The sequence below is a fragment of the Garra rufa genome, chromosome 15, assembly GCF_049309525.1.
Source record: "Garra rufa chromosome 15, GarRuf1.0, whole genome shotgun sequence".
NCBI lineage: Eukaryota > Metazoa > Chordata > Actinopteri > Cypriniformes > Cyprinidae > Garra > Garra rufa.
The window spans coordinates 41,739,677-41,758,326 of NC_133375.1; the positions used below are offsets into that span (position 1 = coordinate 41,739,677).

Consider the following 18,650-nt stretch of genomic DNA (forward strand, 5'->3'; position numbering starts at 1 on the left):
ATCTGATAGTAAATCGCTTTAACTGAATGATCGCAGTCACGAGTTTTAATCAATTAGAGCGGTTCCAGCGCAGATGACTCACTCAATTGATTCGGTTTGTCTGCTCCTGCGCTTTTTGCATCTTCAGCCATGTTTTACAAGACACTGTCAGTACTACTACATGCTTAGCTCGCTATGGTTTTATGACATTAACAGAAATAAGCGAAAATGTATGATGTTTTACAAATAAAATATCCCTATTTCCATTCCAAAGACAAACATATTTAGGTGAGCTATCATTACTGCTAACTAGTGAAACACTCCACTATTATGACGAGCTGCAGCAAAAATACGCGTTAGATGGAAACATTATGCATTATGATCGAGTTTGTAGCTTAATTTGTGGTATTAGTTGGTTTGTCACTAAAATTGCTAAATTGTTATACATAACGAATAAAGTTCATGATATTGACCAGAGCTCGTTTTTCAAATTCTGCTAACCCCTTTAATAAATATACTTCCTTAAATAACAGAACATCCATAATAGCTTTATTCTATTTTATTTTACACCAGGTTTGTAATAGACCCCTCTTACTTTAGTGGTTATGTACTAATGCAAAAACAAAAGAACTGGTACATTGGATTTAAAAACACACAAAATCATAAATATCCACATCAATGTACAGTATATTTCATTTTAGTGTAAATACATCATATTCCAGAAATAAGTCTTACATTTGGGGTAAACTGATTACTGTTAACAATAATTTGTCTAAAACAGATACTAAACTTTGGTTGGTTGGTTGGGGGATAATTGTCATGAATTTGAGATCGGACGGATATATTAAGACACCAAAATGTATTAAAAACAAATTGCAAAAAGGAGATTTCCTTACATGGTCAAATAAAAGAAAAACTTAAGATGGCATGATGCTTGATTATATAAATCCTATAGATGAGAGAATGCATCAACACTCATGCAAACACACATTCATCCACTAAACAGTACTGGCTTATACTTCATTGCAGTGTAGAATTTTTGGAAACATTTGTCAGGGTGGATTTCCACCAATCAGGACCTGAAGAAGGCGGAGCCAAGTTCGCTCTTGGGAACTGGAATCTGCTTAGTTCTTAAAGACGTCTAGATAAGAAAAAGAACAGACTATTAGTTATTAAAAATCTATAAATATATAATTCAGCTAATACGAACAAGATGCTTACCTCTAGAAACTGTTTGAGTCTGGTTACAGAGCCCATCTGACCAGTGCTTGTGACTGCTTCGATTCTGAGAAAGTAAGGTTTAGGTATTAATATTTATTTTGGGTTATTTAATAACATGCATATTTATGTTTACATCTGATATTTAAGAAATACTTCAACCAAAAATGATAATTTGCCAAAAACTCATTTATACTCGGGCTATTCAAGATGTAGATGAGTTTGTTTCTTCATTTGCATGATGCTTCGCTGGTTATTTTTGTCACTTCATTTTTAATCAGGCAAGTGCAAGTAAACAAAACATTTTAAAAATATCTTGACCTATATTTATTAATATTATTGAGAACATTATATACAGAAAAATGGTAGTTCGACCTGTATTCTGCCACTACCATTCTGTCTGAAGACGCAGAAACTACCGCAAGGAGAGAAAAAAAAAAAAACTTCAGTCCGCTAGACTGAAGTGACAAATTTAAATTTAAATTTAAGACCTATCAAAAATTAATTTAAGACTTAAGACTTTTTACAGCCTTATATTAGGAAAACATTATTTAAGACTGTTGATATGTGCAAATTCTCTCCTGATTCAGACCAGATTACTTTTTCACTGGAGGAAGTGTTATTATGGATTATAGACCTGTATTTTAGCCAGAAGCTCATACAATTCTTAAAGATGGATTTGTTTTTTACAAAAATGCAGCTTTTGGCTTCACAAGATGTTAACTGATGGACTGGAGTGGTGTGAATTATTTCTGGATTATTGTGTTTTTATCAGCTGCTTGGACTCTCATTCTGACGGCACCCATTCACTACAGAGGATCCATTGGTGAGCATTTCTCCACATCTGATGAGAAAACAAACTCATCTACATCTTGGATGCCCTAAGGGCAGATACATTGGAAGCAAATTTTCATTTTTTGCTAAACTATTTCTTTAAAACCACAAAAAAGGACTACCTTGGGAAGTATTCTTCATTAATAAGCAATATCAGTTTCCAGAACTGCCCTCGATATTGTTTCATTAAGGCATTTCCACAGACCTAAAGGGACAGACATGACAACAAAAAAAATACGTTAAGTGTGAGCAATAGTAAAAAACAAATCATTTGCCACAGGAAGATGGATTTACCTCCAGGAAGTCGAAGAGAATAGTTGCTGTGATGTCCGCAAGCGGCTCCATGTTGAGGATTTGTGCCAGCCAGCGCCAGCCGTGATTCAAGCCGTGAGGATGAGGCTGATGCAGAGACAAAGCTTATGTTAGATATTCAGCTTCTTCCATAGGGAATTAAACTCTGTTAATACATGATAGTGTAAAGGAATACCACACACCCCTTGTTTGCCGATGTAAGGCCATCTCATCTGGATTATTGCAGCATAGAGACGAATCATCCCTGACATTCTCTTCAGAAAGCTGTCCTGTCCTTCCACTTTGGAGTCTTCCACACGGTATCCCAGAATCCTGATGGGAAAGACACACTCATGAGGCTTTATACTTTGATCAGGTGAGACGCTCAAGGTTTTGCTGTTGTTTTACACAAGAAAAAGGCAATATGGTGCTTATGGCATGCTGTTAATAATCTATTAACAACATGCATGTTAATATGTTGATCTTTTCGAACACAAACCTGTGATAACCTCTGTATGCTTTACACACATTTTGTTAGAATTTAGTGATAATGTTGCATGCGTGCATTAATGTTAACTTTAAATGTGATTAAAGACAGAGTTTAAGTACTTTTTATGTTACCATTCACACAGTAAACATGTTATCATTTGAAATTGTCAAAAGTATGTTGGATATGTTGTTCATGCAATAAAATAATCTGTCTTGGAAAAAAGGAGTGTCATCTGTCATGCTATTTCCGCCACTTCGAAAAATCAATGCCTTCAATCAATGCAGAAATTATGACTATTATGAGATAATAAAAAAAAATTGAAATTATGAGATAAGTCAATATTATGACTTTAAAGTAGTAATTATGAGAAAAAAGACTTATAAGTTAAAAGTTATGACATAGGTCATAATTAAGAGATAAAAAGTCAAATTTATGAGATTAAAAAAAACTAAATTATGACTTCCTTGAGTAAATTTGCATTATAAATTAGCATTGTAAGTTTGCATTTAAATTATGACCTACTTAAGTCATAGTTGCAAGATAAAGTCAAAATCATGACTTTAAAAAAGTTGAAATTATGTCTTAGTCGAAATTGAGATAAATATATGCAATAAAAAAAATTAAGTCGAAATTGAGATAAGTCAAAATTATGACTTAAGTCAAAATTTTATATGATAAAAAGCTAAAAATATGACTTTAAAATGTTGAAATTATAAGATAAAGTTGAAGTTATGACTTCTAAGGTCAAAATTGAGATAAAAAGTGAGAATTATGACTTAATAAGATAAAAAAATTTGAAGATAAAAAGCCAAAATGATGACTTATAAAGTCGAAATTGAGATAAATACATGAAATTATGAGATGACTAAAGTATGACTTCCTTAAGTCATAACAAGATAAATCAAAATTATGATAAATGTCAAAATTCCTAATTATGTGACTTTAAAAATTATGACTTTAAAAAGTTTAAAGTATGAGACAAAAAGTCTAAATTATGACTTAAGCTGAAATTACGGGATAAAAACTCAAAATCGACTAAATGACTTCATAAACATTGGTCACAGGATAGTGGTCTACATTCTAAAACAAAATAATGTGTGAGTTTATCTATACACATTTAGATTAATGATCAACTGAAATAAAAAAAACGAGTGCAAGTGCAATTTTCATTTAGTTTAATTTTAAACTCCAACTAAAATGGAAATTAGTGAATAAAAATTAAAGCAATATATAGATAATATGTGACCCTGGACCACAAAACCAGTCATAAGGTTAAATTTTACATTTTATAGATTTATACATCATATGAAAGCTCAATAAATAAGCTTTCTATTGATGTATGGTTTGTTAGGATAGGACAATATTTGTCTGAGATACATCTATTTGAAAATCTGCAATCTGAGGGTGCAAAAAAAAATCAAAATACTGAGAAAATCACCTTTAAAGTTGTCCAAATTAATTTCTTAATGCAAATTACTAATCAAAAATTACATTTTGATATATTTATAGTAGGAATTTTACAAAAAAATCTTAATGTAACATGATCTTTACTTAATTTCCTAATGATTTTTGGCATAAAAGAAAAATCAATAATTTTGACCCATACAATGTATTTTTGGCTATTGCTACAAATATACCCCAGCGACTTAAGACTGGTTTTGTGCTCCAGGGTCACATATATGAAAATAAATATGCAAAATATTTGAATAAGAAAAACTAAATTATAAAAAGACTAAATTAATGATAAAAAAAAAAAATGTAATTCAAAATATTTTCAATGATGCATGTGAAGACAGAATGCAAAAAACATTCCTTAATTTTATCGTAAAACACTTTTGGCCAAGCGTCTGAAGATTGAAGCAGCACACTGACCTCTGGTAGTCCTCCACAGACGTGCCACTTTCCATGGGTGGATAATGCGGCACAGCATACGGGCATTTCTTGTGGAGGTGAGCGAGTATAAGCTCTCCAATTTTAGGATGGAGTTCCCAAATGCCGGACGCCACAGCAGCGATGGGAAACGCTGCCGCGTGATTGGACGCCACTTCCTCTTCTCCTTGTTTCTGCGAACGTGTTATCAAAATCAATTTTATTTGCCTTCAAAAATCTCCTTGTTTGTGTATTTATGTGAACATCTGCCTTACCACAAACTTCTCTGCCAGTTTATAACTGACAAAGTCCAGCCCCCGAGGATGATGGGACGTAGAAACGGTCTTTCCAGCGGACGTGACGGGATGGTTGGACAACAGCTTATCAATCTTGTCAAAGGCCTCCCTCAGCGGGGCACCTACATGCAAACCACGTTTAATGACAATTACCACACACAAGGTGCACTTTATGCTAGCGATGCACTGAAACTCAATTTTGGTTTGAATCAATATTATTAAATCCCAATATTAACGCTTTTTTCATTTGATGTGTCAAAAAAAAAGTCACTAAACATTATTTGTAGCGCTTGCCATCCAATAACATCACAATAAACTTTTGTTACTTTTGATATGGAAAAAAGGTATAAACTTTCAAATTCTGTCAATTTTATAACAAATCTTGAACAATATTTGGCGTGACGAAATCCAAAGCTCAATTATTAGCCTAAAAATAACTCCAGAAAGGAGCATTTTGCTTAATATATGCAATATATTACATATTCAATAATTTACATCACTGTTCTTGATTCATGCATGTTTGAATAAAGCTGTCATGATGAGTTTTTATTACAGCCCCTGCTTAAATGTTTAGATTATAACAATGAATTAGATTAGAAACATCATTACGTCATTAAAAAGTTTACTTTTTTTTTTTTTATGTTAGCATACAATTCAGTTTCTATTGGAATGTCGATCATTAAATGAAGTTGATTAACACAGGGTTCGTACAGATACTGTCAAATGAAATTCCAGGACTTTTAAGGACTTCTTTTTTATCTTCAAGGACTTCAATCAGAGATCTCACTTATTAAACAGGGTCTTTCAAATTCTAAATTCTAAAGATAAATAGATAAATAAAAAGCACATGCTTTAGAAGCATATGTAAAGTATCGAATCATTTGATTTGAATCGATTAATTCACGAAACGATTCACGAACGAGTTACGATCTAAATCGAATGATTTGCCATGCCCACATTTAACTGAATCAAATGACTTGTAAACGTACACCGAAGTGAAGATCTGAAGATCAAATGTGACCCTGGACCACAAAACCAGTCTTAAGTCGCTGGGGTATGTTTGTAGCAATAGCCAAAAATACATTGTATGGGTCAAAATTATTGATTTTTCTTTTATGCCAAAAATCATTAGGAAATTAGATCATGTTCCATGAAGATTTTTTGTAAAATTCCTACTGTAAATGTATCAAAATGTAATTTTTGATTAGTAATATGCATTGTTAAGAACCTAATTTGGACAACTTTAAAGGTGATTTACTCAGGATTTTGATTTTTTTGCACCCTCAGATTCCAGATTTTCAAATAGATGTATCTCGGCCAAATATTGTCCTATCCTAACAAACCATATATCAATAGAAAGCTTATTTACTGAGCTTTCATATTATATATACATCTCAGTTTTGTAAAATTTAACCTTATGACTGGTTTTGTGGTCCAGGGTCACAAATTATTTCAAACCTACACTCTGAAGTCCCAATCTTCATGAAAATTAAAAAATTATTTCAGTGCATCACTACTTTATGCCACTGTCTCTCACTTTCGTCTCACCTGAGATGTTTGCAATCTGGCTCACAGGTGTGGTTGCAGCCTTTTGGAGCTCCATTTTTAATTTCTTAGTCTGCAACAGAAGGGCACAATACAGTAATTATTCACTGACACACCATACAGTATCTAATAAACACTACACAGAGCTGACAGTCGTCTAACCTGAGTGTCTTTAGCTTTGCTGAGCTCATCAAACGCCTGAGCGCACTGATTGGCCTGATCCTGCAGAATATTGTACCATTTTAAAGTGCTCTCATCTGCTCCTGTCTGCAAACCTGAAGACGTGATGAAAACTCAATTTAATGTTAACATCACTGCAGACATAAATATAAACCTTCAACCATGTCTACGTGCTCCCTTACCCTCTCTTCTGGCTTTCTCTTTGGCGGAGCGTGCCGCGTTTTTCTTTTGCTCCTCTTGCTGGGCTTTCAGCTCCTCGTGTCTCTTCTTCTTCTCCTCCTCTTCCTCCTGCTCCTTCCTCTTCCTCTCCACAGCCTGTGCCACCTCGCCCTGCAGGTTTCTGACCAGAGATCTCATTTCCTGTAGCGCCCGCTCCGCCACGGTCAAATCCTCCACGCTGGGAAACTGACCCTGCAAAATGCAAATTATTTATATTTTACATTATGCATTTGAAAACAGTTCATACTTTCCTAAAAATAACGATATATTTTGTTTTTTTAAGAATTCACAGATGAATAGTGAATAGTGAAGTACAAAAGATTTGAAATGTATACTTTTTGTAACATTCTAAATGCATTTACTGTCACTTTTGATTCTTTTCTTTCCCCCTTGATTTTTTTAAACATCAAACTTTTAGCACTTCAAAATTTCCCCCAAAAATGAAGCAACTGTTTTTAACATTGATAATGTTTGTTGAACAGCAAATCAGCATATTAGAATGATTTCTGAAGGATCATGTGACGCTGAAAATTCAGCTTTGCTCACAGGAATAAATTACATTGTAAAATATATTCAAATAGAAAACAGTTATTTGACATTGTAATATTGTTCCACTGTTTTTACTGAATTTTTAATCAAATAAATGTGGCCTTGGTGATAAAAGTACTAAGTGGACTCACGTCTGCTGAGGTCGGCGCCACATCTGACACCTGTGAGCAGAGCTGGTTCCCGCGCGTGATGTAAGGGGCGTGGTCGAGGGCGGAGTCCATGTGTGTGGAGGGGCGTGGCTGTAGGAGCTGGTTGAGCTGTAGCACTTCCTCCTGTATGGCATTGATGGCTCTGTGCCGCTCTCTGCCCTCCACCTGCCGTTGACGCTCAAGCTCCGCCTCCCGCAGACGCTGCTGCTCCGCCTCACGCAGACGCAGGTTCAAGATCTGCAACACAGAATATTAGGTTTTTGTCCAACATATGTCTGGTATTCCAGGTATAGCTGTTTATTTAGTTATTATATAAACCTGGAGTCAAGCCAAACTGATGTAAAATGCTACAAAGATCACAGAAAATCTTAAACAAACAAAATAAAAAATAAAAAATAAAATGACTCTTTTCTGCTTACCAAGCTTGCATTCATTTGATCCAAAGTATAGCAAAGTATATTTTTACTATTTAAAATAACTGTTTTCTATTGGAATACATTTTGAAATTAAATTTTTAATAAAATGTAATTGATTCCTGTGATTTCAAAGCTGAATTTTTAGCATCATTACTTCAGGCTACAGTGTCACATGATCCTTTAGAAATCATTGTAATATTCTGATTTACTGCTCAAAAAACATTTATTATTATTATTTTGTTAAAAACAGTTGAGTAGAATTTTTTAGGTTTCTTTTATGAATGGAAAGTTCAGAAGAGCAGCATTTACTGTATCTGAAATAGAAATCTTTTGTAACATTATAAATGTCCTTATCACTTTTGATTATTTTAAAGCATCCTTGCTAAATAAAAGTATTTTCTAGTAGTTTCTATCATTTCTTATGTTACTGACTCCAAGCTTTTGAATGATATAGTGTATAATGTTACAAAAGCTTTTTATTTCAGATAAATGCTGATCTTTGGATCTTTCTATTCATCAAAGAATCCTGACAAAATGTACTCAACAGGTTTATTATGAGGCATATTATAATGATTTCTAAGGGATCATGTGACACTGAAGACTGGAGTAATGATGCTAAAAAGCAGCTTTGAAATCACAGGAATAAATTACATGTTAAAATATATTCAAAAAGAAAACAGTTATTTTAAATAGTACAAATATTTCAACATTTTACCGTTTTTGCTGTACTTTGGATCAAATAAATGCAGGCCTGGTGAGCAGAAGAGACTTCTTTAAAAAACATTCACATTTTAAAGTTAATTATCATATGAGTAATTGTGTTGTGTGCTTTTGCCACTGTATTAGTTTTTAATAATATAATTATCTCTACAGTTCTTTTTTGTTTCAGTTTTAGTTTTTTTGTACATCAGGTAAAAAAAAAATGAAAAATGTTGCTTTGGTAACTAGTAAAAATAAAATAGGTTTACGTTTTTTTTTTTGTTACAGATAATGCTTAATTTATTAAGTAACAAAAATATTTTTTATGGTATGGTGCGGTATACCTAACTCAACTTAAATTAAACAAATAAACTGCTGCCTCAAATTTTAATCAAATTAATTAATTAATCAATTTTAATCAAATTAATTTATTAATCAAAGTATAATTAATATTGTCTTAAAATCTTGAAAAAAAATATTATCATGACTTTTTGATCATATAATACTTTACAGTTCATTACAAAATTTTTTGCAAAAATCAAAGCTGCACATTTCTGCTTTTAGATCCTCTGGAACCCAGAACGGGTTAACATTTTATGTAAATTTAAAAATATATATATATATTTTTTCTAGTTTGAGACATTCCCCCAGTTTCACAGACAATGCTTAAAGGAGTAGTTCACTTTCATGTTCATGTCTTTCTTTCTTTCTTCAGTTGTAAAGTAATTGTTTTTCAGGATTTCTCTCCATATAATGGACTTCTACATTTTTGTTCTGAACGTGAACTACTCCCTTAAGCCTAATCCCAGACTAAAATGTAAGTCTGAGCGGTTTCAACTAAAAGACCCTCACATTAACTGGTCATAAAATAAATCAGTGCTATTATTTTGTCTCAAGATGCACACCAGTAATGTTTTTTCTTCAGCATGTAATAAAAGTTTCTTAAATGTCTTAACTGAACTATGGCCTAATTCTAGTTTAGTCCAAGCCCTGTCTGTGAAGCCAGGTCTAAATGTCACAGATGCTATTGATAGAGTTTAACTTGCACTCAATCTAGACGATTTCTGAAATATCAGATCCAAAAGCTCCATTCAGACTCACTTTCAATCTGTGTTTGTGTTCCTCTCGCAGCTTCTCCTGTCGGCCAAGACTCTCCTGCGCCCTTTAAACACAAAACACTGCTAAACAACTACTTCAGCACATGATGCGGAGAATGAGAATGAAGAGTTCAGTAGTCACATACTCTTTCTCCATCATGTCCCTCATACTCTGGTGTTCCTGTCTCTGTTTGAGCTCCATGAACTCCTCATAACGTTTGAGCTGCTCAGACTCACAGTTGGAAACTGTGGCCACCAGCCGCTCCTGCTGCTCCTGCCTGAGACTCAGCTCTGCCTATGAGAGAAAACACATTATTTATTTGATCAAAAATACAGTAAAATATTAAAATATTTGTAGAACTTGAAATAGCTGTTTTGAGTGTGAATATACTGTAAAATGTAATTTATTTCTGTGATCAAAGCTGAATTTTCAGCATCATTACTTCCGTCTCCAGCATCACATAATCATTCGGAAATCATTCTAATATTCTGATTTGCTGCACAAGAAACATTTCCATTTTTAATCAATGTTGAAAACAGTTGTGCTGTATAATATTTTTGTGGAAACTGTGATACATTTTATTTTTTCAGGATTCACAGATGAATAGAAAGTTCAAAAGAACAGCATTTATTTGAAATAGAAATATTTTTTAATATTATAAATGTCTTTACAGTCACTTGTTCAATTTAATGCATCATAGCTGATTATTTTTGTAAAAAAAAAAAACTTAATCCTAGAGTTCCAGATTTGGTACCTTTGCTTTGGCCTTGTGCTTCTGCTCACACATACGGATGCAGCCGGCCATCTGCGTGGCTCTGGGCGACAGGACGGAAATCGCTGGAGGTGAGCTCGCTACAGGACTCACAACAGAATCCTCCTTTACTTCTTCTGCTTTCTGAGATCAAAAATAAATGAAGACATAGAAAAAATAAGCATTGCAGTCCTGTGCCAACACAAACTCAAGCAAGACACAGAGCAATAGATATGTATGAGAGTTGCATAGTAGCGACTGATCCTTTTTTCAGTATAGTTACTTACATCAGACTATATCAGATTTTTGAAAAAGAAAAACATAGGGCAGGGTCTTGGTTCTATGCATCCAAGTTGCTGATTGGATGTTGGATGTTTTGTACAGTTGAAGTCAAAAGTTTACATACACCTTGCAGAATCTGCAAATTGTTAATTATTTGAATAAAATAAGAGGGATCATACAAAACGCATGTTATTTTTTATTTAGTACTGACCTGAATAAGATATTTAACATAAAAGATGTTTACATATATAGTCCACAAGAGAAAATAATAGTTGAGTTTATAAAAATGGCCCTGTTCTAAAGTTTACATTAATCTGATTCTTAATCTTTTTTTTTGCTGTTGTTTAGTGATAGTTGTTCATGAGTCCCTTGTTTGTCCTGAACAGTTAAACTGCTGCTGTTCTTCAGAAAAATCCTTCAGGTCCCACAAATTCTTTGGTTTTTAGCATTTTTGTGTATTTGAACCCTTTCCAACAATGACTGTATGATTGTGAGACCCATCTTTTCAAACTGAGAGACTCATATGCAACTTTTACAGAAGGTTCAAACACTCACTGATGCTCCAGAAGGAAAAAAAAACATGCATTAAGAGCTGGGGGGTGAAAACTTTTGAATTTGAAGATCGGGGTAAATTTAACTTATTTTTGTCTTCTAGGGAACATGTAGCTTCTGTAGCTTCTGAAGGGCAGTACTAAATGGAAAAAAAAATGATATTTAGGCAAAATAAGAAAAATGCGCACATTTTCATTTTGTTCAAAAGTTTTCACCCCTGACTCTTAATCCATAATTTTTCCTTTTGAAGCATCAGAGTGCGTTTGAACTTTCTGTAATAGTTGCATATGAGTCCCTCAGTTGTCCTCAGTGTGAAAAGATGGATCTCAAAATCATTCAGTCATTGTTGGAAAGGTTTCAAATACACAAAAATGCTGAAAAACCAAAGAATTTGTGGGACCTGAAGGATTTTTCTGAAGAACAGCAGGCAGTTTAACTGTCCAGGACAAACAAGGGACTCAAGAACAACTGTCACTAAACAAAAAAAAAGGTTTATAAATTCAACTATTATTTTCTCTTGTGGACTATATATTTAAACATCTTTTATGTGCAATATCTTATTCAGGTCAGTACTAAATAAACAATAACATGCATTTTGTAAGATCCCTCTTATTTTAATAAAGTACTCAATATTTTGCAGATTCTGCAAGGTGTATGTAAACTTTTGATTTTAACTGTAAATGCACAAAGTCATTAATTTTTGTGGCTTAAAAAGCAAGGACATCACCTGTTCATCCTCCTCAGCATGGATGGAGACCGGAGGTGGAGAGTTGGGAGATGAAATCTGTCTGGGACTGGTGGGAATTGAAGCGCAAGCAGCAAGATCTTCTGAAAGCCCTGGACTTGTATCACGAACGCATGAGTTTAGAGAGTAGGTCTTGAGCAGCGGACGAGGACTCAGTCTCTTCAGAATCTGTCCTGAGATAGGAGACAGACTGGACACCTCGATACAGCCTGACAGAACATCCTGGACAACAGATCAGGGTTAGGAAATTAAATAAGAAACACAAGACAAAACTGAAAAACAAGAACTATAAACTAACTCTTTGCGTTTTGGTTTCAGTTGAATAATTTCATCATCATAATTTCATCACCATTCCATCATAAAGTGTTAGAATTGAGAATATGAAGTAAATTTCTTTACATATTTTGGAATAAAATGAAGTTTTAATCCTTTGTGAAGTACTGTAAAGCTAACTCCTATATGAAAAATGCTATAGAAGTTGAGTTTTTAATAGTGTAGACTACCAGTCAAAAGCTTTTAAACAGTACAATTTTTTATGTTTTTAAATAAGTCTCTTCTGCTCACCAAGCCGTCATTTATTTGATCCAAAGTACAACAAAAAAAAAGTAAAATTTTGAAATATTTTTACTATTATTTAAAATGACTGTTTTCTATTTGAATATATTTTAAAATGCAATTTATTCCTGCAATTTCGAATCTGAATTTTTAGCATTATTATGTTGAAAACAGCTGAGCAGATTTTCTTCAGGATTCTTCTATGAATAGAAAGTTCAGAAGAACAGCATTTATCTGAAATAGAAATCTTTTGTAAAATTATGTCTTTAATCATCACTTTTGGTCTATTTTGCTAAATAAAAGTATTAATTTCTATAATTTTTTCCAAAAAACGCCAAGCTTTTGAATGATAGAGTGTATAACATTACAAAAGCTTTTTATTTCAGATAAATGCTGATGTTTGAATCTTTCTATTCATCAATGAATCCTGAAACAAATACTCAACAGTTTTAAATATTGATAATAAGGAATGACAAATTTCTTGAACAGCAAATCAGCATATTAGAATAATTTCTGAAGCATAATGTGACACTAAAGACGAGTAATGATGGTAAAAAAAAAATCCATATTTAATCACAGGAATAAATTACATTTAAACAGATATTGAAATAGAAAATAGTTATTTTAAATTATAATAATATTTCAGAATTTTTACTATAAAATGTAACAATTTTACAGCTTTTGCTGTACTTTAGATCAAATAAATGCAAAAAAAAAAATCATTAAAAATCTTCCTGTTCAATGTCAATAATGTTTTTTATCGTAATTAACATAATTATCATATGCTGTATTTTGGCTCTAGCAGAGTAAGACCTATAACTTAGACATTTTACAACAAGGTACTGTGGCTTTACCAGGGTATTTTGACTGAATCACATGATAATACCATAGTATTCTGATGTAGCTATATAGCTATATTCATATACGTTGGTATATTAAAATCAAAATAACGTGGAATACATGTCAAAAAGCAGCAAAGTATGTTTAATTAATAATAAAGGTGGTTAAAACGCTATAATGTTACAATATGAACTAAATAAGACGTTAGTATTTATTAAAATGACAGCATGTTTACCTCCCCCTTTTCGAGCCAGTCTGGACTGTACTTGAGTTTCCCCTTCGGAGAGTTTTTCAGGGCTTCTAAAGTTTCCCATCGCAGATTTTCAGAGGGCATTTTGAAAGCATTAAAGTGTTTTTACCCCACACCGGTTTACTTTACCTAAAACTAACTAGAGAAACCGCCATAGCCTAAACAAGACGCCGGTGCGCACTTACACTTCCGCCTGAGGAAGACTACAAAATAAAAGTCTGGATGACAACTTAAATAGTTTTTGTACAGTTCATATTAAGTATTAACATATAATACAGAGGCGAAAATAGAATGTAAACAGGATTAAATTATATACTTATTTAAAAATATATATATTTATATATTTAAAAGACAAATATTAATTCATTTGACATTGTCAGTAGATGGCAGTGGAGAACTAAAACATCGATTGCGACTCGCTGATATTCACCACAGAGAACATCGCACAGAATGGCAGGGTCACACTCACACTGGAGGGTCAGTCTAAAATTATTCATTAAATGCTGATTAAGTAACTCGTTTTGCCCTTGCATTGTAAATATAGTGTATTATCACATTTTTAAGTGCACTTGCATGTTGAAGTATACTGTCAGACCTTGATATGTGTTCGTTTACACAGTCAGGATTTCATATTCAACTCATACGGACACTATTTTTAAGGAATTACTTTGGTAAACCATGGTATTGTTTATAAACATTGTACCTTTACAATAAGTACTGTGTATATATAAAAAAAAAACAGACTATTCTAGAGTTTATTTCTTCATCAGATTTGGAGAAATGTAGCATTGCATCACTTGCACTTCAACAGATCCTCTGGAGTGAATGGGTGCCGTCAGAATGAGAGTCCAAACAGCTGATAAAAACATCAATATAATCCCCATAAATAACATCTTGCGTAGCCAAAAACACATTTGTTAGAAACAAATCCATAATCCATAATAATACTAATAATTGAGGAATTATTATGGATTACAGACTCATATTTTAACCAGAAGCAAATGGTTTAAGTTAAAACGACTTAATATTGGATTTGTTTCTTACAAACACACAGCTTTTGGTTTTTCAAGATGATAACTGATGGACTGGAGTGGTGTGGATTACTTGTGGATTATTGTGATGTTTTTATCAGCTGTTTAGACTCTCATTCTGATGGCACCCATTCACTGTAGAGTGAGCAAGTGATGCTATGCTATATTTCCTTTGACTATTCAAGATGTAGATGAGTTTATTTCCTCATCAGATTTGGAGAAATGTAGCATTGCATCACTTGCACTTCAACAGATCCTCTGGAGTGAATGGGTGCCGTCAGAATGAGAGTCCAAACAGCTGATAAAAACATCAATATCCACATAATTAACATCTTGTGTAGCCAGAAACACATTTGTTAGAAACAAATCCATAATCCATAATAATTCTAATAATTGAGGAAGCATTATTATGGATTACAGACTCATATTTTAACCAGAAGCAAATGGTTTAAGTTAAAACGACTTAATAATGGATTTGTTTCTTACAAACACACAGCTTTTTTTTTTTTTTTTTTTTTTAAATGTTAACTGATGGACTGGAGTGGTGTGGTTTACTTGTGGATTATTGTGATGTTTTATCAGCTGTTTGGACTCTTATTCTGACGGCACCCATTCACTGTAGAGTGAGCAAGTGATGCTATGCTGAATTTCCTTTGACTATTCAAGATGTAGATGAGTTTATTTCTTCATCAGATTTGGAGAAATGTAGCATTGCATCACTTGCACTTCAACAGATCCTCTGGAGTGAATGGGTGCCGTCAGAATGAGAGTCCAAACAGCTGATAAAACATCAATATAATCCACATAAATAACATCTTGCGTAGCCAAAAACACATTTGTTAGAAACAAATCCATAATCCATAATGGATTACAGCCTCATATTTTAGTCAGAAGCAACTGGTTAAAGTTAAAATGTCTTACAAACATGCAGCTTTTGGTTTTTCAAGATGTTAACTGATGGACTGGAGTGGTGTGGTTTACTTGTGGATTATTGTGATGTTTTTATCAGCTGTTTGAACTCTCATTCTGACGGCACCCATTCACTGTAGAGTGAGCAAGTGATGCTATGCTGAATTTCCGTTGACTATTCAAGATGTAGATGAGTTTATTTCCTCATCAGATTTGGAGAAATGTAGCATTGCATCACTTGCAGTTCGACAGATCCTCTGGAGTGAATGGGTGCCGTCAGAATGAGAGTCCAAACAGCTGATAAAAACATTAATATAAACCTGCTCTTAAAATAAAAGTCCATCAGTTAACATCTTGTGTAGCAAAAAAAACTGTGTTTGTTAGAAACAAATCCATAATCCATAATAATTCTAATAATTGAGGACACATTATTATGGATTACGGATTTACGGTTTAAGTTAAAATGATTTAATGATGGTTTGTTTCTTACAAACACGCAGCTTTTGGTTTTTCAAGATGATAACTGGTGGACTGGAGTGGTGTGGATTATTGTGATGTTTTTATCAGCTATTTGAATTCTCATTCTGATGGCACCCATTCACTGTAGAGTGAGCAAGTGATGCTATGCTGAATTTCCTTTGACTATTCAAGATGTAGATGAGTTTATTTCTTCATCAGATTTGGAGAAATGTAGCATTGCATCACTTGCACTTCAACAGATCCTCTGGAGTGAATGGGTGCCGTCAGAATGAGAGTCCAAACAGCTGATAAAACATCAATATAATCCACATAAATAACATCTTGCGTAGCCAAAAACACATTTGTTAGAAACAAATCCATAATCCATAATGGATTACAGCCTCATATTTTAGTCAGAAGCAACTGGTTAAAGTTAAAATGTCTTACAAACATGCAGCTTTTGGTTTTTCAAGATGTTAACTGATGGACTGGAGTGGTGTGGTTTACTTGTGGATTATTGTGATGTTTTTATCAGCTGTTTGAACTCTCATTCTGACGGCACCCATTCACTGTAGAGTGAGCAAGTAATGCTATGCTGAATTTCCTTTGACTATATAAGATGTAGATGAGTTTATTTCTTCATCATATTTGGAGAAATGTAGCATTGCATCACTTGCAGTTCGACAGATCCTCTGGAGTGAATGGGTGCCGTCAGAATGAGAGTCCAAACAGCTGATAAAAACATCAATATAAACCTGCTCTTAAAATAAAAGTCCATCAGTTAACATCTTGTGTAGCAAAAAAACTGTGTTTGTTAGAAACAAATCCATAATCCATAATAATTCTAATAATTGAGGACACATTATTATGGATTACGGATTTACGGTTTAAGTTAAAATGATTTAATGATGGTTTGTTTCTTACAAACACGCAGCTTTTGGTTTTTCAAGATGATAACTGGTGGACTGGAGTGGTGTGGATTATTGTGATGTTTTTATCAGCTATTCTGATGGCACCCATTCACTGTAGAGTGAGCAAGTGATGCTATGCTGAATTTCCTTTTATGAACTTTTTCTTTTAAAGAATATATTTTTCATTTTTCCCACAGCCTCCACGTTCATGTGACGTCTACTGGAGTGAATTCAAGCACTGCAAGAGTTTATTTAACAGATTCCATGAATACTACACCTATGGCAGAGCACCAGACTGCCAGCAGTGGAAAGAAGACTATTACACCTGCAAAGAGTGGGAGACAAACCACAGCACACAAGCCAAGGTCAGACCAATGTAGGACATAGATCTCAGCCAAATATTGCTTACTTTTTATTTTTACCTCTACTCATCCATCATCTCATATGCACAATTAGGAATCCCTCCAGGAGAGCGAGAGGAAGCGAATCGCTGAGCAGAGGAAGTTCACTCCGGTCTGGGAGCTTCGGCAGACGCCTCCGGCTGATTGGCACCTGCCGCTCAACCAGGACAAACCACAGGACTCATAAAGCACCGATGCTGATTATACAGGACTATTTATGATGCAAGAAAGTATCTGAGTTGGGAATCTCCTCACACTACCTCTCTTGGACTGATGTATTTTTTGTTCTGTTGTAGATCTGATTTTCCTCATGTGCAGCTTTAAAAGTCTTGATCAAGTTAGTGCAGAATTAACAGAGTGATTGTTGAAGAATAAATTAATATAGCACAAATAAGAAAGGAATATAATCCTGATTCTGTTTATTTGTCATTTAAAATGTATCGCAAAGCCACATTTGTTGTTATGTGAAAGGTATGTTAATTCTATACGTGTTTATGAATGAAAACATGCTATCAAAAATGTTTTTATTGTCTTTATTGTTGTACTAGAGATCTTATTTATTGTACTACAGAAATCAGAAATGATGCAAAATGAAAATGAAGTTCCACGACTTTCAATGACTTTTCAAGTGCTACTTTTTAGATTTTTTAAGAATTTTAAACATAGACCACACTTATCAAATAATGTCTTATCTTTTAAATTCTAGTAGATAAATGGACAAATAAAGGTATACTAATATAACAAAACAGCTCAAATAAAGCAAAGCACATGCAAAATATGCAATGATGTCAACTTTAAGAACAAAAACAGAAAGGGAAATGAAGTACATTTATCATAAAACATTAACCAAAAGATTTACAAACCTGCTCTGAAGTTCCAATCTAAATCAAATGATTCGCGATCCACACTCAGAAGTCCAGATTTGAATAATGATTTGTGAACCATCATTTCAGATCAGGACTTGGAGCACAAATCGCAAGTCATTCATTACGCGAAAGGATTCGAACCTGCTCTGAAGATTCTAAATCAAATGATTTGCGAGCTATCATTTCAGATCAGGACTCTGAGCGCGAATTGTGAGTCATTCATTTCACAAAATGATTCGAACCCGCTCTGAAGATTCGATCTAAAG

At 33.6% G+C, this 18,650-nt stretch overlaps 2 protein-coding genes across 2 annotated transcripts; one reads left to right on the forward strand and one right to left on the reverse strand.

The window, feature by feature from the left end:
* Positions 1 to 523: 523 nt before the first annotated feature.
* gle1 (GLE1 RNA export mediator) lies at positions 524 to 13,973 on the reverse strand. Its single transcript, XM_073819343.1, has 16 exons — positions 13,793 to 13,973; positions 12,145 to 12,384; positions 10,587 to 10,727; positions 9,978 to 10,126; positions 9,836 to 9,896; positions 7,602 to 7,856; positions 6,885 to 7,113; positions 6,685 to 6,797; positions 6,526 to 6,595; positions 4,957 to 5,099; positions 4,685 to 4,875; positions 2,526 to 2,655; positions 2,326 to 2,430; positions 2,154 to 2,236; positions 1,201 to 1,264; positions 524 to 1,120 (listed from the first exon to the last, which is right to left on the reverse strand). The coding sequence occupies exons 1-16, from the start codon at positions 13,889 to 13,891 to the stop codon at positions 1,052 to 1,054; spliced, it is 2,142 nt and encodes a 713-aa protein (XP_073675444.1). The 5' UTR covers positions 13,892 to 13,973; the 3' UTR covers positions 524 to 1,051.
* A 273-nt stretch (positions 13,974 to 14,246) lies between these two features.
* Positions 14,247 to 18,039, forward strand: c15h22orf39 (chromosome 15 C22orf39 homolog). Its single transcript, XM_073819768.1, has 3 exons — positions 14,247 to 14,284; positions 17,315 to 17,482; positions 17,574 to 18,039. The coding sequence occupies exons 1-3, from the start codon at positions 14,258 to 14,260 to the stop codon at positions 17,703 to 17,705; spliced, it is 327 nt and encodes a 108-aa protein (XP_073675869.1). The 5' UTR covers positions 14,247 to 14,257; the 3' UTR covers positions 17,706 to 18,039.
* The last annotated feature ends 611 nt before the right edge of the window (positions 18,040 to 18,650 follow it).